The 18,297-nt window shown below is 35.2% G+C and overlaps 4 protein-coding genes across 7 annotated transcripts; 3 read left to right on the top strand and 1 right to left on the bottom strand.

The window, feature by feature from the left end:
* Positions 1-2,213: 2,213 nt before the first annotated feature.
* Positions 2,214-4,104, top strand: LOC105959987 (polyadenylate-binding protein 4). 3 transcript variants are annotated; one of them, XM_012984150.2, is made up of 5 exons: positions 2,214-2,379; positions 2,629-2,785; positions 2,885-3,172; positions 3,303-3,623; positions 3,730-4,104. In XM_012984150.2, exons 2-5 carry the CDS (start codon positions 2,657-2,659, stop codon positions 3,898-3,900), a joined length of 909 nt encoding a protein of 302 aa, XP_012839604.1. In that variant the 5' UTR covers positions 2,214-2,379; positions 2,629-2,656; the 3' UTR covers positions 3,901-4,104. The 3 variants fall into 3 exon arrangements, with proteins under 3 accessions (XP_012839604.1, XP_012839603.1, XP_088674742.1); XM_012984149.2 differs by having other exon boundaries at positions 2,263-2,374; XM_088818616.1 differs by having other exon boundaries at positions 2,270-2,379; positions 2,885-3,160.
* A 962-nt stretch (positions 4,105-5,066) lies between these two features.
* On the top strand, positions 5,067-12,176 carry PRMT6 (protein arginine methyltransferase 6). Of its 2 annotated transcripts, XM_088818596.1 has the most exons (14): positions 5,079-5,473; positions 6,912-6,977; positions 7,260-7,328; positions 8,054-8,089; positions 8,539-8,604; positions 9,411-9,479; positions 9,651-9,728; positions 9,967-10,045; positions 10,483-10,577; positions 10,693-10,777; positions 10,893-11,098; positions 11,539-11,657; positions 11,763-11,820; positions 11,927-12,110. In XM_088818596.1, exons 1-13 carry the CDS (start codon positions 5,186-5,188, stop codon positions 11,803-11,805), a joined length of 1,299 nt encoding a protein of 432 aa, XP_088674722.1. In that variant the 5' UTR covers positions 5,079-5,185; the 3' UTR covers positions 11,806-11,820; positions 11,927-12,110. The 2 variants fall into 2 exon arrangements, with proteins under 2 accessions (XP_012839620.2, XP_088674722.1); XM_012984166.2 differs by having other exon boundaries at positions 5,067-5,473; positions 11,763-12,176.
* A 448-nt stretch (positions 12,177-12,624) lies between these two features.
* On the top strand, positions 12,625-14,412 carry LOC105960001 (high mobility group B protein 7). Its single transcript, XM_012984164.2, has 7 exons — positions 12,625-12,962; positions 13,143-13,225; positions 13,322-13,376; positions 13,469-13,570; positions 13,657-13,714; positions 13,848-13,979; positions 14,064-14,412. Exons 1-7 carry the CDS (start codon positions 12,835-12,837, stop codon positions 14,208-14,210), a joined length of 705 nt encoding a protein of 234 aa, XP_012839618.2. The 5' UTR covers positions 12,625-12,834; the 3' UTR covers positions 14,211-14,412.
* A 124-nt stretch (positions 14,413-14,536) lies between these two features.
* LOC105960000 (Leucine-rich repeat (LRR) family protein) lies at positions 14,537-16,807 on the bottom strand. Its single transcript, XM_012984163.2, has one exon. The coding sequence runs from the start codon at positions 16,570-16,572 to the stop codon at positions 14,791-14,793; it is 1,782 nt and encodes a 593-aa protein (XP_012839617.2). The 5' UTR covers positions 16,573-16,807; the 3' UTR covers positions 14,537-14,790.
* Between the last annotated feature and the right edge of the window lie 1,490 nt (positions 16,808-18,297).

Genomic DNA, 18,297 nt, shown 5'->3' with positions numbered 1-18,297 from the left:
CACAACTGCTCATAAAAATAACATCAACCAAGTTTCAAATTTTGATCCCTGCACTCATAATTTTCAAGATCAATGTCACTTCAATTTTTTTCATCCAGCAATTTCAAACGAGTGTCTTCATCCTCATGTTCATCAATTTCTTCAGCTTCATCAAGTCCAACTTTGAGTTTTTCCTATTTTCTCTTATCAATATCAAACTTGGCATGTAAATTTCTTATATCTAATAAATACAAAAAAACATTAAATAATATTGAAATTCGTTTTCAGGCCTTGATAATGTGAATATTTTGTTTCCGTCTTTTTTCTTTTTTAACTTTGACTAATATCATAGATATTGTATCATATCGTGATATAACGATACGATATGATATCTCGCAATATTTAACAGTATTTATGCATATAACCCATACATACTACGAGTGTTGTATCTTTTCGCGAGTTTAACTACTATGGTAAAATTAAACAATTATTTATATGGGTGAATGACAAAAAGGTCAATCCCAAGGGACTTAAATGCACATTGATCCACAAAAAAAAAACAGTATTTCAAATACACCCATCACCATGCATTTGGTCAAAAATACCCTTCATAATATTTTATTTTTTGAAGAAATGCCTTTGGTCAAAAATGCCTTTGTAAAAAGCTAATCTTATCACTCATAATCTTGAAGATCAATGTCACTTAATTTTTTTTCATCCATCAATTTCAAACGAGTGTCTTCATCCTCATGTTTATCAATCTCTTCAACTTCATCAACTCCAATATTGGATTTTTCCTATTTTCTCTTATCAATATCAAACTTGGCGTGTAAATTTCTTGGATATAATATATGTAAGAAAAAAATTAAATAATATTGAAATTCGTTTTCAGGCCCTGATAATGTGAATATTTCGTTTCCTTTTTTTTCTTTTTTTTTTCTTGATAATTTTTTTTACTAATATCGTAAATATTGTATCGTATCGTGATATGGCGATACGATACGATATCTCGCGATATTTATGCATATCCGACACATAATAAGAGTTGTATCTTTTTGATTGGGACTGTACCGTCTCGCGATATATATCGCGGTATCTCGCGAGTTTAACTAGTATTTGTCCATGACCCATTAGTTGGATATCGGAACCCATTTTCCGATTCCGGTCTATTTTGATCCGGATATATCCGATTTTGGAACGAATTTTTGTAATCTGAATTCCAAAATTTCGGAAATATAAGAAACAGTTTTTGCTATCCTTTTGCACACACTTGATGATTTATTGTTATAATGTCCAAGTTTCAATCTCTACTATTTGTGTCATCTTGAAAAATTGTTTAATCACCTGTTAATTTGTTGTCTTAAGTTACTATTCACTCAATTAATTGAGCAAATTTCTGTATTAGAAGGGTTAATCTAGAAACTGTAATCTTGTTTATATATGTAATTATTTGCTCGGTGATGGAGTTTGAGTGACTAAGTTAATTAATCCGTTGATAGGCAGTGGCGAACATGAAGAGTTGATGGTGCTAAACAGAGATTTGTGCGAACTCCGCCGATGAAAGCACTCCGCTTAGTTAACGCTGATATTCAGAAGTGATTAGCTCTTCTTGTTTTATCAACTAATTATAGAACTGTTATTACATGAAGTTCAATTACTATTCAATGTGTTTTCACATTCCGGTATACCCTCTGTAACACTTACCCCCTTAGAGTATCATTTGTAACATTTACCCCCTCAAGCACAATTTAATTTGTATTTTAAATTTTAATACCTTAAAAATTTATTTTTATTGAAAGGAATAACTAAAAAGAATAATTAAATTATACAACTAAAAATATCTATTGAAAAATACAATATTTTAAAATTTAAAAATATTATATTGCGTTGGATAAATTTTCAATAAATAACATCTAATTGTTATTGGACCAATTAATCAAAAATACTCTATCGACAATTTTTTAAGAAATCAGTACATAACTAATAGAAATCTTAAGTATTTAAATTTATTTTAGTTTATTAATTTTTTTAAATATACTTTCATTCATTATTACCCAATACATATTATTTTTTAATTTTTTTTTCAATAATTAATTTTAGTTATTTTTCAATTTTCTATGAACCGTTAATTATTAGATTGTTATGTTTATTATTTTTTTAAATTTAAAATATAAAATAATTGATGTTGAGGGGGTAAGTGTTACAAATGATACTTTAAGGGGTAAGTGTTACATGAACTATACTTCAGGGGTGCAAAGTGTATTAAGCCCTTTTATATATATACATACTAGTAAGGCCAGTATAATTTTCTCCAAAAATTGAAGAGCTTAATCGATTCCGGCCAGCCGCTCTGCGACGCCGTATTTATTAGTCTTCTTCTTCGTTGGCATATCTCGTACGGTATTTTTCGATTCTGTCAATCAATTACAATGGAGATGTTTTCCTCAGTATCTTGCTTCGCTGTTTTTTGTGATTACGGTGTTGTAGTATTTCGACTTTTTAGGGTTTCCTTCCGAAAAAAAGAAAAAAGAAAAAAAAATCCGATTTTCTGAAATTTCAGATTTATTTTCGGATTTTTGTATGAAAGGTATATGTTGCTGTTAATTTGTATTTTGTTTATCTAACAAAGAATTTTTATTTTTTTTCCAGTTCCAACAAAAGCTGTTAAAATCAGTCAATGGCGTTTTATTACGGTGGTGTTGGTTATGGAAGGACTGGATGTGTCGTCTTTGGTTTGCCGTCGGTCTCGACTAATGAGTCCCTTCGTTGCGCCTTTTCTCCGTTCGGAAAACTCGTCAGAGCGATTGTATGTTTAAGATATCACTTTATTTGTTGCTAGGTAAAAATATGTGAAATCTGGACATTAATTTTTTGTTTTTGTTTTTTGTGTTGTTGATTTTTTCAGATTGCGATCAATCCTCCCACCAATCAGTATTTTGGTTACGTGGTGTTTGAGGACGAGCCATCGGCGAGGGAAGCTGTCAAGAGGATGAACGGAAAGAAGATTGACGGTCACCAAATCACCGTTAAAGAGTATCGGTTTCCCGAGTTTCCCCCTACCGATCCCCTCAGTCCTGAAGTTTATGCTAGTTTAGGACGACTCGGATGTGTTGTCTTTGGTTTGCCGTCGGGCACGACTAATGAGTCCCTTCGTCGCGCCTTTTCTCCGTTCGGAAAACTCGTCAGAGCGATTGTCCGTTTGTTTGTCTAAGATAATCATAGTTTATTTGCTAGGTTAAAAATATGTGAAAAATCTGGATTTAAATTTGATTATATGTGCATTAATTTTTTGTTTTTGTTTTTTATGTTGTTGATTTTTTCAGATTGCGATCAATCCTCCCACAAATCAGTATCTTGGTACCGTGGTGTTTGAGGACGAGCCATCGGCGAGGGAAGCTGTCAAGAGGATGAACGGAAAGAAGATTGACGGTCACCAAATCATCGTTAAAGAGTATCGGTTTCCCGAGTTTCCCGTCGGCAGTAATCCCGGTCTCGATTATCAGAAAGCTTCTGCTTCTGCTTCTGATTCTGCTTCTGATGATATGGGACCACTTGGATGTGTCGTCGATGGTTTGGGGTCGGGCGCCACTGATGAGTCCTTTACGCGCGCATTTTCTCAGTTCGGAGATGTCATCCATGCGAAGGTATGTTTGTCGAAGATGTCTAGGTTATTTGCTTTTCGTTCGTAAAAAAATATGTGATATCGGGATTTAAATTGATTAGATCTGCATTAATTTTTCTGTTTTTCAGATTGCAAGGGATTTTGGTTGTGGAAAGAAAATTGGTATGGTGGTGTATGAGGATGAGCGATCGGCGAGGGAAGCTGTCGAGAGGATGAACGGAAAGGAGATTGACGGCTACCGTATCACCGTTAAAGAGTCTCGGTATCCTCAGTTTCGCCGCCGTGCGGTGGCTGAATAGGTTTGGTATGGGATAGTAGCGGATGTGGTTGGTCTATAAAGTTTTAGTTTTTTTTTTTTTTTTTTTTTTTTTTTTGTTTTTTGTTTTTATGGTTATTGGTTGTTGTTTTATTTTTACCTATCTTTATGAATTGATGTTTATTTAAAGTAGAAATTTGAACTTGAATGGTATAATTTCATGTATATTCTAATCTATTTCATAGAATTTGAATGCTCAATTTTTATGGATATTCTAATATCTTTCGTCAGTAAATCCATCCCTTTTAACATGTTTTTAAAAATATATTTATCAACTCCATGGAAACATTAAAAATCGAACATAATTTTTATGGGAAATTTAAGATAGATTTATCCTAAAGTAATGGACTTTTACAAATAAGTCCATGACTTGCTACTACTTGTACAAAAAAGTGACTTATTCGACCCTACACCTGGTGATAAACACTGGGTGGTTCTTCTGTTTCTCTTTTGTATTTTGTAATATATCCCCCCACTAGAGTAAACCTGTAGGGATTTTAGAAAAAAATACAAAAAAAGACACGTGGGTATAGGATCGAAGGAATCTAAAAAAGTTCAGAAAATGTTCAGACATGTTCAAAAGACCAAAGTACCCTTCAATTTTTAATATATATATTAGTTTTACCCATGCTAGTATCTCACAATTGCGATATACGAGGATATTTTTTCACATTTATTTTTTTCTCCGGAGGAGGTACTCAATTAAAAGGTTCAAACGTTAATATTATATAGAAAGTAGTACAAAATTAAACAACACAAACATTCCATTTGATATAAGTAAAGAATTAAACAAAAATAAGTGATAAAAAAATCGAAATGATAAAGGTATCTTATATAGGGAAACAAAAAAGGACATTTCAACCATCTAGCCTAATGAATTCAAACTTTTAGTTGAAAATACTTTGATCAAAATGGTGTTGAATAATAATTGCATTTACATCGCCTACAACAAATCCAATTACTTTGCGAGTGACGTGCACATTTTGTAATTTCCATATGCAATAAGTAACACATTGGTACATTAGTCCAAAGAAAGTCCAGGTAGGATTATACAATTATTTTTCGTTTAGGGAGCAAAGTGCAAAAAGGACAAAATTACGGGGGCCGAAATGCACTTAACCCTATTTTTAATATTTTTTTTTAAGTCTTTGCTTAAATTTTGCATTAGTACCGAGTTCAATTTCGTGCCCAAATCTAAAGAGTGTACTTATTCGTAATTACGAATCTACCCCTTCTTCCCTCTGGAGTGTGTTGAGTGAGGGAAGCAAATGTTCCAACCGACGAGCGGCAGTAATGGCGGCGGCGGTGGAGGAGGTGGCACATACAGCAATGGCGTCCACCACGAAGGTGGTGGTAGTGGCGGCGGTGGCGTGTCTGGGCGTCGATTTCGTCGGGGCGGCCGCGGCAAGTCGCGTGACCATGCCGGCGGCACCAATTCTAGGGTTTATCAGCAACCGCAGCAGGAGGCGGAGAGCCCTCCCCCACCTTGTACGGACTTCGACGTCGCGTATTTTCACTCTTACGCGCACCTTGGCATTCACGAAGAAATGATCAAGGTAGAGTAGTTTTCTGCACAAACTGTGTTAATGGATACTTGAATCTTCATAAATTCAGAAATTTTAGTTTCTGTTGACTACTTTTTGAATATTGAGTGGCATTGAACTGTATGCCGCGAGTACTAATGAATTTCTCTGAACAGTTGTTTGTGTTTGTTGCTTTGATTTTATTGGCATTTTATAGATGTCGGTGATCTATATCTATGTAATTTGTTTTGATGTATAATTTGATTTAATGTTGATAAAAGTGAATTTGAAAAATAGAATTTAAAATTCAACCGAGAAATAACAAAAAAGGTCATTACAGTAATATATATATATATATATATATATATATATATTTTATCATAATAGGTTTAACAAAGAAAAAAAATTATGTGTATGTATATGTAATTTACTAATTTTATAAAAAGGGTATTTAGGATTAGGTGGCAAAGTGAAATATCATGCAAAGTTTTTACGCATAGTGCTACGATTCTAAGATGTGTGATCAAGTTAGGGAACCTTGGTGGAATTACCCCCGACGGTGATTTGATGTGGCAAAATGTAAAACCTGGTACGTCAGATGACATTGATGAAAGACAGCTCAGAAGTTATAAGAGTAAAAAATGTTTTAGTTTGGATGGGTTAGAGTTTTTTCCATCTAATAATGCATGTAGGCAGTAGGTAGCACGAATGGTGGATTGTACGGATATATACACGAGTGCGTGCGTGCGTGTGTGTTTGTTCATTGGGCTAATGGTGAATTGGATCATAATAAACTTCCTACGTGTTCAAACATGGGTTGTAACTTTTTTGATTTTTGATTTTTTGATATTGTGGGCGAAGTTGCTTCGGCTGCATCTTGGGAATGTTTATCTAGTTGAAATAATTAGACCAGTTGTATTTTTTGCGGAGACTCGGATAGGGTTAGACAATGAGATGCCATGTTACATGCTAAGGATTTGGAGAACTAGTTTTGGTGGACAAAAGCTATTTATAACCATTTCCGCAGATTTTCATGGTGGAACTTCTCATTTTTTTTTTACTAGTGGGATGAATGCTGAGTGTGACAATAGACTACTTCATGTTTCGGTTTTGAATGAAACCAAACAATTGCTTGGAATAACTTATCACAGCCATATAAAGACGATTACCTGCTACCTGAAAGTATAATATCTCAAGGATGTTAGAAGACTATAGAAAGTGAATTTACGTATTAGCTTCTATGTTTTTGTATGTCAGTAGCAATACTCTCTGCAAAACATTGATTCTTGTGTCTTTCCTTCTGTTGTTAGGATGTTTCATGATGTAATTTTAGGGGTTTGAATTTTTTTCAGCCTACTCGTAACAGTCTTTATCTTTTCATTTATGCTTCGGGTGCATCATATATTGCTTTATTCTATTCAGATCTTTAAGCTTTGGAACTGTATACGAACATGAATTTTGATCTATGCAGGATCGAGTGCGTACGGAAACTTATAGAAATGCAATCCTCCACCATCAAGATCGAATTGCGGGAAAAGTGAGTATATGATAGACTATCAATATTATATTTCATCTTTAGTTACATTGTTTATCATAGGTCTTAACCCAATTACGACTCTTCGTAGCCATGAATTTATGCACATTGAAAATATTATGTGACATTCACTGATAGAGAAACGATAAAAATGAAGAATGTAAGGTCTTCTTGACCTACTTGCCACGGTGTTCATTGAAAATGCTGTTACTAACCAAAATTGTTGAGTAAATTGATTCGCTAATAGTGCATCTCCGGATTTTGAGCATCGGTTTTGTGTTTCAGGTTGTGGTCGATGTTGGCTGTGGCACTGGCATTCTCTCTATATTTTGTGCTCAAGCTGGGGCCAAGAGGGTAAGATGCTCTGACTGTTGATTAACCCTTTTAAGTTAGACGGGATAGTGTATTGATATTTTTCCTAGTATGTATAATTTTTTCACTAGAAATAGTTATCACTTTCAAGTTGCTGTAGAATTTTGCTGTATAACATACTACGGATACAGAAGATGCTGAGGGTGTACCATAATCGTAGAAATTCAATGTAATAGTTAGGCTTTCCAGTTTGCATTACAATTAATGACGTCTCACTTCACTTTTAGGAGGTAATTTTACAATCCATTTGATATGGTAGGTCTGCTATAGCCCTAGAGTAATAAGTCACAAATTTGATTATGATCCACATCAATGGAGGTTATGTTCTCTTGGATTGCACACTATTTAGTAGACACAACTTGCACTTTTATTCATATATTTTTCTCTGTTCTTCTCTAACTGTGCATTTCTGCTTAAAATCACCGATTTAACACCTCAATCATTTTAGGTATATTGAACAGATTAATCTGAACATGACTGGTTGGCCTTATTGAATATTAGATCATAGGAAAGTGTGAAATCAAATTTAAAGCGTTGTACTTCGATGTTTAATTCTCAAGGATAATTATCTTATGCGACTTAAGTGTTAGTAGTTTGTGATGGTCTTATCTTAATAGCTTCGTCAAGAAACTTCGATTATTCCTGATTTCTGCTTAGAGTTTTTAGTTTTTGTAGCTTATATTGATCTTCTTCACTTTTGCTACTAGGTATATGCAGTGGATGCCAGTGATATTGCAGTTCAGGTGCTTTATTAACTTGATTTTTTTTGTACATGGAACTATTTCATTGAGTAAGCATGATTTTGTCTTTCACGTCAATTGAAAATGCTTTGTGATAATTTACGGTTCTGAAATCTTCGTGGTCTGTGGGGGAGTATTTCATTGATGAAAGCATTGTGTGATATATTCCAAAAAAACTATTGCAAAATTTAGCTTCTTCAATCCTAACTCGTGCAATAATATAGTTCTGTTAGCGAGGACAAATTTCAATTCCGTGTAATAGAAAGAAAAAAAAAGCACATAAAACTAGCCAATGGTGAATTTGTGATACTCCACATTTTAAATGCAAAATATAGCAGAAAATCGCATGTAACATGTATCTTGTGCTAATTCTCTGTCCTATTATTGTTCTTAGCAAATACTGTTTCAATACAGTTCTGATAGATGTCGGCCTTTTGTAAATGTCGTACCAGGCAAATGAAGTAATCAAGGCAAACAACTTATCCGAGACAATCATTGTATTGCATGGGCGAGTTGAGGTAGGTCACTTCACAAAAAACTCTATATCTAATTTCGTGATTAATTCGTTACTTCTGTTCTTTGTTGTTACTTCTAAGATTTAGTCATTGAAATGAGAATATGTATTGTTCCTGACTTTTTTCCATCATCGTTGATTTGTGAATTAAACAATCTTCACAACTGAATCAATCTGTAACAACTTAAAACTCAGTTCACTGGCTATACATGTATCAACAGGTATTTGAGCAAAGTTAATTATACCAGAGCACATTTTTGCAAGCCAAAGCAAGGAAAGAAGATGCAAATTTTTATCTATAAATAAATCCCTCCACCTAATGCCACTATCTAGTCTCCAAGCAAAGGACATTGGTCGGGTTTTAGGCAAATAGATGTGAAGTAGAACTTTAATTGGAGATAGAGAACTGACTTTAATCTTGAGGTTTGATTTGTGCTTGATTTTTTTTTTTTCTGGTTAAAATCTAATCACAAATAGGAAAGTAGGGGTGGGGCAGGATTCAAAGCTAGGCCTTGACCCTAATAATGAAGTACCAACTCTCCTAATGAAGGTCGGTACGAGAATCGTTATAGCCTATGAATCATAGTTTTCGGTTATATGTAATCATTTTCTGAAGGACTTCTCGTATAGTAATTTGACATTTTGACTGCAATAGTTTGTGAATGATAATGGGGTTAAAGAAGTATTCTAGCAATTGACTCATATAATTCTTACTATGACGATAGCGCGTGTTTCAGTACTTCAAAGCATAAGTTCCGTGATTTTCACTTGTATTCATAGCAGGAGCGTTAACCATGTTGGTCGTTGCAGGATGTTGAAATCGATGAAAAGGTTGATGTCATAGTATCTGAATGGATGGGTTACATGCTTCTTTACGAGGTGATATTTTTGTATTTCCAGCTGTAATATTGCATGTTTTGCAATGTGCCTAACTTTATTTTGTTCAGACCATTATGGATTAATATACACCTAAGTTTCAGATTCTAGTTTTTCCTCTTCTTTTGGTCTCTCTGTCTGAATTTAGAGTTTTTGTTCGAGTTTTTCTCTTAGAGCATGCTGGGGAGTGTTATAACTGCCAGAGACCGGTGGTTGAAACCTGGGGGTCTTATGCTTCCATCATTTGCCACGGTATAACCTAGTTACTTGTATCTCGCATCACCATATAATGCTTAATATCACTTTCTACTTTGCTGATTTTGTTGCGTTTGTAATTTGTCTCCCATGGCTGCAAAGTAAATCACTATCTCGGCACACTATTGGCAAAATCACTTAAAAAATGCACAATTTCCCGTGATACGATACTAGCCTTAGCATCTGGCGATGACCAGTCAGTGGATACAACTAAATCGTTTTTTACGTTTTGCAGTTATACATGGCACCTGTCTCTCGTCCCGACAGATATAGTGAAAGCATTGATTTCTGGCGCAATGTCTATGGAATTGATAGTGAGTATTTTTTTTCAATATTCCTGCTATCTCAACATTCAGTTCTTTGCAGCTGAAAAGCATTCTTTTAATTCTCATAGAAAAATATCTTGTTAATATAGCTTCTCGACAAATGTCTAAAGGCCTTTTCCTGTCCGGAGAATTCCGTACTAAAATTTGAAACTATTGTTGTACGAACATGAACGTATTTTTCTTGTACTTTTTATAGATTAGAGTTAGAGGAATTCATCTGTTTCACACCTTAGGTAATCCATTATTCAATGCATAGTTGGATTACAACAGTCGCCGATGAAAAGTATAAACTTTGATTAATACAATATTACTTAATAACTTCCCTTGCAATATGCGTTAAATGACTATTAAAATCAGTTATTATCCCTTTGAATTTTTTACCATCAAAAAGCAACAAATGGAAATTGAGATATTGTTATCTGCAGTGTCGAGTATGATGCCTTTAGCAAAGCAGTGTGCATTTGAAGAGCCTTCTGTTGAGACTATCAGTGGTGAAAATGTGCTGACGTGGCCTCATGTGGTGAGTCCTCCATAAATTGTTGTCTTTATTAGTACAGCGATTCTATGCATAGCCGTTTCTTTCTGTATAACTTGTCCTTGTGATTTCTGCAACTTAATCTTAATGTTGGTTTCAGATAAAGCATGTCGACTGTTCCACTGTTACAATTCACGAGCTAGAGTCTGTTTCAACAAAGTTTAAATTTGAATCGATGATGCGAGGTAAAATACCAACCGACGTTCCATTATCCATCCTTCTCAAGATCCCTCTTACTAACTGGAATCGTAGAATGTATATATGTTTAATTAAGCCCGTATTTTGTTTGTTGATTTCCAGCACCATTTCACGGATTTGCGTTTTGGTTTGACGTGGAGTTTGGTGTGCCTCCAATACACTCTTCAAACAACAATGCAGCTTCTGCATATGTTGATGCTCCAAATAATCATGTCACAGAAACGAGTCAGAGAAGGAAGCGTTCGAATCCTAATGAAGCCCTCGTACTATCTACTGCACCTGAGGATCCTCCAACACACTGGCAACAGGTATATACTCTCCCTCTCGTTTCTATTAATCTTCGAAATAATGCCGAGCAGAAATGTGGAGAAGCTTTAGCTTGAATTTCCTCAGACCATTTACTCGGTTTGACTAGGAGTTGGCTCTTTGTTTTTTTTTTAATTCATCACCTCTCGTGTAAGTGCTTGTTGGTGACCAATTTGCCTTCTACATTTGTTACGATTGAAAATCTTCATTGCTATGATACATTGCAGAAGTAAAAAAATAGCTCGTTCGATACTAATTCTTGGATAGTTTTTAGTGAATAATGGATTTTGTGTTTGTTGAGAAAATCCCGTGTAGCTGCATTCTTACAACCTCTAGCAGGTGGTCTTAACTAGATTTCAATACATTCCAGCCACTTGAATTTTTTTTTCACGTAACCAATTTTCTTGCTACTCACGAAGCAATTTTCTCATGGGTTTTGCAGACAATTATCTACTTCTACGATCCAATAGAGGTGGAGCAAGATCAGGTTATTGAAGGCTCCCTAGTATTATCACAAAGCAAGGAACACGCTCGATTCATGAATATTCATCTAGAGTACGCGTAAGTGAAAAAACCTCTCGTCGCTGTTTTCTGCATAATGATTTTACTACTTCGGGCACCTTTGTATTTTTTTTTTTTTAATTCATAATTTTCACCTTCGTTCAGATCCGGTGGTCGTTGTTTTGTCAAAGAATCAGTGATGCGATGAATCAGGCTGTGGAAGGTTTTCAAAGTAGGAAGCTTAGTGACCCGACTGAACTGGGATGACGTGGCATCTGTTCAAAAGGCGTTTTTGCCCCTTGTGATTCTTGGTATGTTTCTGAAGGCAGGCTTTTCGGAATTGTATGATAGGTTTGTTTGAACAATTGGAGATAGGATCTGTCAAGTGTCGATTTTTCTAAGTTGTGGCTGAGCTGTATTATGAGTAGAATAATTGCAGATATTTCTGCCGAGGGAACACAAGTTGTAGTTTTCATTGATGATTCTATATTTGAATTTTTTTCTCGGTTTAAATTTTTTCTTCGAGCTTGATTTGATTAACAATCAAGTTGAGCTTGATCGGATTTTAATCGAGCCAAATGCTACCGATCTCTAGTGCTTTATTTTACTTTTTTTTTTTTTGTAATTAAAACAAAAATACGTGTTCAAAATTAGTTTGTTACGCCAAAAACTAAGCTAAAACGAGTTATTAGCAATCGAACAAAGTTTCGATTAATTTGTATTTAATTTTAAATGCTAACAAGCAGAACACAAACTAGACTTGATTACTTTTTTTATTTATTATAATATATATTTAATTATTATTTTTTATAGGAGGTATTTTAACTTTTAAGATCTGCAGTTCTTATTCATTCTTTTTGTACAAATTAATTAGTAAATAACTTAATTTCAATAAAAAGAAGGCAAATATTTCAAATTTTCACGGAATCCCAACCGCTCAGTAGAAAAAAGAAGCGCCATAATCCGACGGCCAATACACCGCCCAAATCATCAATCCCGCCCTCTCAAAACCACGAAATTTCAATTTGTTTGGCGCCAAACTCAAACAGAGCTTCAATATTTTTCAAAATTTGCCTCTTAAAAATTTGTGCCATAAAATTTTCCAATTCCCCTCTTTTCTCCAGTAGTATAAATCCGTATACGAGTTCGTCTAAACCCTCAATTCTTCTTCTTCTCCAAATCCCTATTCTCTCTTTTATTAATTAAGAAAAAGAAAAAAAAAAAACCAGATCTGAAAATGGCGCGCGGAGATGGAGCTTCATCAAACGCGTCGAGGTTGAGGAAGAGGGTGGAGGTAGACACCGATTCTTCCGCGACGACGATGGCTCTCAAACGCGCCAGAGACGGCAGCGCGTTTGCCAAATGGTACCCAATTTTTCCCCCTTCTGTTTTTTTTTTTATAATTAAAATGTATAAATAAATAAATAAATAATATTCCATTTGAATAGAATTTGATATGAGCACTGATCTGCGGTTTTGGGTTATTCATCTATTTATTTTATTTTGAGTCAATTATTCTGATTTAAAAATGAATTGATTTTTCAGTGAAGAATGCAACAAAGATGTGCCAGTGGCTTTGATTAGCTTCCACAACTGTAGCCTCGATGCCAAAATTAAGATGAATCTCGGTATTTATATCTCTGTGTGTGTGTGCGTGTGTGTCTATATGTATGTATATATATATATATATAAATATACTTAATTTATTTTAAATATATTTACAGAGTCACAGGTTGTGGAAATGGCAAGTGAAGCCAAGAAGAAGCCAGCACCACAAAAGTAATTTCCACACCCTTCAAAAACAATTCTTACATTTCTTTTTAATAACTTTTTATCTTGATTTTTGATTTTGAATATTTATGATCAAGCAGAAGGAAGGCTAACCAGACACAATCTACATCAGCGAAAAAGACAAAGAAGGCCAAGGATCCAAACGCACCGAAGCGCCCCGCAACCGCTTTCTTCATATTCATGTACACCTTAAAACCATGTGCTCGAAATGTTTCATTTGATGAATTGTGTTAATTAACAAATCTTGAATGATTTTTTTTCTATACAGGGAGGATTTTAGGAAGTCGTTTAAGGAGGCTAATCCCGACAATAAACGTGGTTCGGAGGTAATAATATTAATTGAAGTTTGAACCTACTTTTGAATGGTTCTTGATTGTACAATGATTGTGTTCTTGATTTTCATGGGAATTGGTTTAATTGTTTAATTGTTTATTTATTTATTGTGTTGTGATTGTGAAGGTTGCGAAAGAGGGTGGTGAGAAATGGAAATCGTTGACCGAGGAGGAGAGGCAGGTGTATAGAGATAGAGCTGCTGAGCGTAAAGCAGAGTACGAAAAGACCTTGGAGTTAAACGAAGCTGAAGATGAACAAGTATGTTCGGTTTTTTTTTTCAATTGTAGTTTTTATTAAACAATGTTGGTTAATAAGTAGATTCTAATTTGTTTTAATGATTAGGATGCTGATGTGTCACCGGACAAGGAAGACGACAAAGCAGAGGAGATCAATGATTTGTCAGATGATGAAACTAAGGATGAAATCGAAGATGATGATTCGATGGCTAAGAAAGAAATCAAGGAGGAGATTGAAGAGGATGATGAATAGGGAATTTTGATGGTTCTTATTAGGGTTTGGTTTTGAAGGTTTTCTTGTAAATTTTGACTTTTGTCTCACTTAACTAGGTTTTCTTGAATCTGTTATTCCATTTTGAAGACTATGTTTTAAGTATTGCAAGGTTTTGGCAAATCCATTGTTATATTAAGTTTTCATTTGTTAAATGCAATGGAGAATGTTGGATTAGTAGTTATGACAAGGGCTCATAAACGAGTTGAGTCGGCTTGTGAACTCGAGGAGTTGACTTGGCAAATGCTCGATTATAGTTGTTTGAGTGGCTTGCAAGCTGGCTCATGAGCTTTTTACTTTATATATTATACAATAAAATAATAATATTTATTTCAACTCGTCGAACTTGAGCATTCCAAAATAGACGAGCTCGTCTCGTTCACATCTTTAGTTATGACAACAAGTTTCATTGAATGGTATCTAATGAAGTGAGTGTTGTACAAAGTACAAACTAACAATTGCAAAAAAAAAAGAAAAAAAAAATGACAAAGCAAAATGGAAAAAAGAAAAAGAAGATGCTCATGTGGCATGAGCATATGTAATGCATACACGTGTCAGCATATCACTGGCCCATATTTCTACCCTTGCAAGGTGGCAAAGGTTTGCCACATAAGCACAAATTGTGTGCATAAGCTACCTTTGGGAACACATTAAATGGCCTCCCTTGTGGAATCTCTCCACACAATCTATTTGCTCTAAAGCTTGCATGTCTTAATGCTTCAATCCCAAGCAAGCTCGCCGGTATTTTCCCGCCGAGCTTGTTAATCGACAAATCGAGCCATTGCAGCTTCGATAACAATCCCAAACCGGTTGGTATAGTACCCGTTAGCCCGTTTCTCGAAACGTCGAATCTCTCCAATTTCGCCAAGTTCGAGATCGAGCTCGGTATTTGTCCCGTGATCTTGTTGTTCCCGAAATTGAGCACTCGTAGATTCAATCCGATTCCGAAACCGGGAATTTCGCCCGATATTAAGTTGTTCGAGATATCGACGGCCTCCATGAACTTGATCTTCCTACCGCTCAACACACTCGTGAGAGAGCCGGATAGACGATTTGAGTGGAGGTCGAGTGTTGAAATCTGATCGGGCAGTCTGATTGATGACACATCATCGTTGAGTAGATTGTTCGAAATTTTGGCGCTCTGTAAATTCGACATATGTTCCAAGAAACTCGAAACCCCGCTTGTGAAGAAGTTTCCGGAAAGGTCTAATGTGGTCAAAGACTCGGGCTTTGTGAAATTCGGGAGGGCCCCACGAAGCTTACACCCTGCTAAATGCACGTCGGAGAGTTCTCGATTCTTGATCCAGCTAGGAACTGCTCCCAAATCGAGACTATTGTAAGAAAGATCGATCGACAAAAGCGAACGGAGCCCAATTCCGAAAGCCGCCTCGGGGAAAGGATTCGTAAGCGAATTCCTCGAAAGATTGAGATTCCACAAGCTCGGCAAATGCGCAATGGACTCCGGAATTTGACCCGAGAGCTTGTTCGAACTCAATCTCAACACAGAAACAGACTTCAAGTTCCCAATTTGGACCGGAATTTTTCCGGTGAGCTGATTCTGATCGATCGAGAGCTCGGAAACTCGGACGAGGCCGAATAAAGAAACCGGTATCTGCCCCGAAAACCGGTTCTTGGTGAGAACAAGAGACGTCAAGTTCGGAAAATGCCCGAAAAAATCGGGGATTGGACCGGAGAATGAGTTGTAGCTAAGATCAAGAAACTGAAGGGATTTGAGGGCGATTAGGGTTTGTGGGATTGGACCCGACAAGAAATTCTTGGACAGAATCAATTGATTCAGGTACCTTAAATTCCCCAAAGATTCAGGTATTTGTCCAGTCAGATGATTCCCACTTAAAGAAACTGTCTGAATGTTCACCAGGTGGCCTAAGCTTGAAGGGATGCTTCCCTGTAATGAATTGTCGTCAAGAACTAGGTGCGTGAGGCGCGTGAGGGTTGAGATGGTTTCCGGGATTTTTCCGGCGAGTCTTTTCATCCCGGTTATGATCATCGTCTCCAAGAAGTGGAGGTTTCCCAGAGAAGGGGAGAGAGTGCCCTTCATGAAACCGCCGCCGCCGCCGGAAGATGGGTTCTGCAGGATGAGGCTGGTGACTCTTCCGGCGGCGCCGCCGCCGCACTCGACACCCTCCCAGCCGCCGGAGCAGCAGTTGGCGCCTGTCCAGGTGGAGAGGATTCCGGTGGTGTCCTTTGAAATTCCGGCCTTGAAATTGAGCAGGGCTGCTCTGTCCGCCGCCGAGCAGAGCGGCGGCGGGGTTTCTGATTGGGTGGTGGTGGAGGGGAAAATCAAGACGGTGGTGGCGATCAGAGAAAAAATGAGAAACTGCATTTTTTTTTTGTGGGAAAAAAAAAAGATTGAATTTTTATTTCAAGAATGGAGAAATAATAAAATTCAAGAAAGTATTTTTATTATTATTAAATGAAATGAAAATGAAATAAATAAATAAATAATTAATTAATATATAATAGGGAAAAAAAAAGGTGTTTGTTTGGTTACTTTGACAACAAGGTATAATGATGGGGAAAAAAGATAGTGGGAAAATTCAAAGTGTAGGAAAATTGGATGATGTGTGTCTGTAAACTTTGTCTCCCCATTTTATAGCAGCCTGGAAAATAATATTTGGTAATAATAATAATATTAGTATTGATGGTAAATTTTTATTTTTTAATAAAATAAATAAAAGAAAATTGAAGATGCTCACATGTAAATTTTATGACCGTTTGATTCACGAGGAATCTGAATGGTAATTTGAACGTTGGAGCGCACTATATTCAAATTTCTATTAAGCCTTCACCTTTTCTTTTTTTACAAAATTCAACTTCGTGGGAATTTTTTGTAAGATTTTTTTTTTGTTATGTGGTCCATAAATTAGGATATACAGTAGAATCTCGATAAATTTATACTCGATAAATTAATAACTTCGCTTAAAAGATAATTTCTTTCATACTGTATTCATTCGATAAAAAAATCATACTAAATTATTAGTTCGATAATTTAATATTTCGTTAAATTAATAGAATTGTGTTAGTTAATATTATATTAATTTATAGATGTTATATTGATTTTGGACCATATGCAAACAATATAAGATAAGTGTTGTTAATTAATTGATTGGTCTAATTTAAAGTTTGGTTAGTTCAATAATTTTTCAAGTTTGGCCGCAATCATGAAAATAATGTGAGTTTTGGTTTATTTTGATTTATTGGAGAATTGGTATTTGACTTCCTATTAGGGGTGCTCATTCGGTCGATAAATCTAATTAAAAATTTTGTATGTGCCAAATACTGAATCGAAAATTCAGTTTGATATTCGGTAAAAAAAATTCGGAATACCGGTATTCGATACAGTATATGGTATTGATGCCCAGTATGCCGTACTGTACCGAATATCAAAATATTTATTAAATATTTGTTTCTTCTCTTATTTAAATTCGTAAGGTTAAAAATAATTTAAAAAAAATTGAATTAATTCCTTCAAAAATATTAAGTTGTTAATAAGGTGAATCATTTAATATTTAATATTTATATCTCTATATATAATCATGCCAACATGAAAATTTGATTTATGGCTTCTTAATTTAAATATTTGTTTCTTACCAAACACTTTGTCCAAACACCACTTGCATTAATTTAAATAATCTCTTAGATTTTTTTTATTAAAACGAAAAAGGTTGCTTTTGAGGGTCAACATTTAATATGTACTGGGCCGTCTACATTTTTCTTTTCTGGGGTTTTCATGATAATTATATAAAGTTTAGTGCTACAAAGCAAATTAACAGCTCTGTGCCATACTTTTTTTTTGGGTAAAGATTATAAGAAATATTACATAGAAAATAATACATTTTTTTTACACAAGATGAAAAAATTATTTATATATGAACCACAAAATTAAAATACAATCTAGCTAGCTTTTGTCTTTTACACAAGACAAAAAAATATTACACACGAGCCCTTATTTGTAAAAATAGGGGCATCAAATTTTAATTTGGCATATCGGGCAAGTACGGTTGCCTTACCACACGCCTCATACTATTACCATGACCGAAATTTCGGT

The sequence above is a fragment of the Erythranthe guttata genome, chromosome 5 (genome assembly GCF_056151865.1).
Source record: "Erythranthe guttata isolate IM_541 chromosome 5, IM_541, whole genome shotgun sequence".
NCBI lineage: Eukaryota > Viridiplantae > Streptophyta > Magnoliopsida > Lamiales > Phrymaceae > Erythranthe > Erythranthe guttata.
Note: the sequence above shows the minus strand (reverse complement) of the source record. Positions and strands in the feature narration are given on the sequence as shown.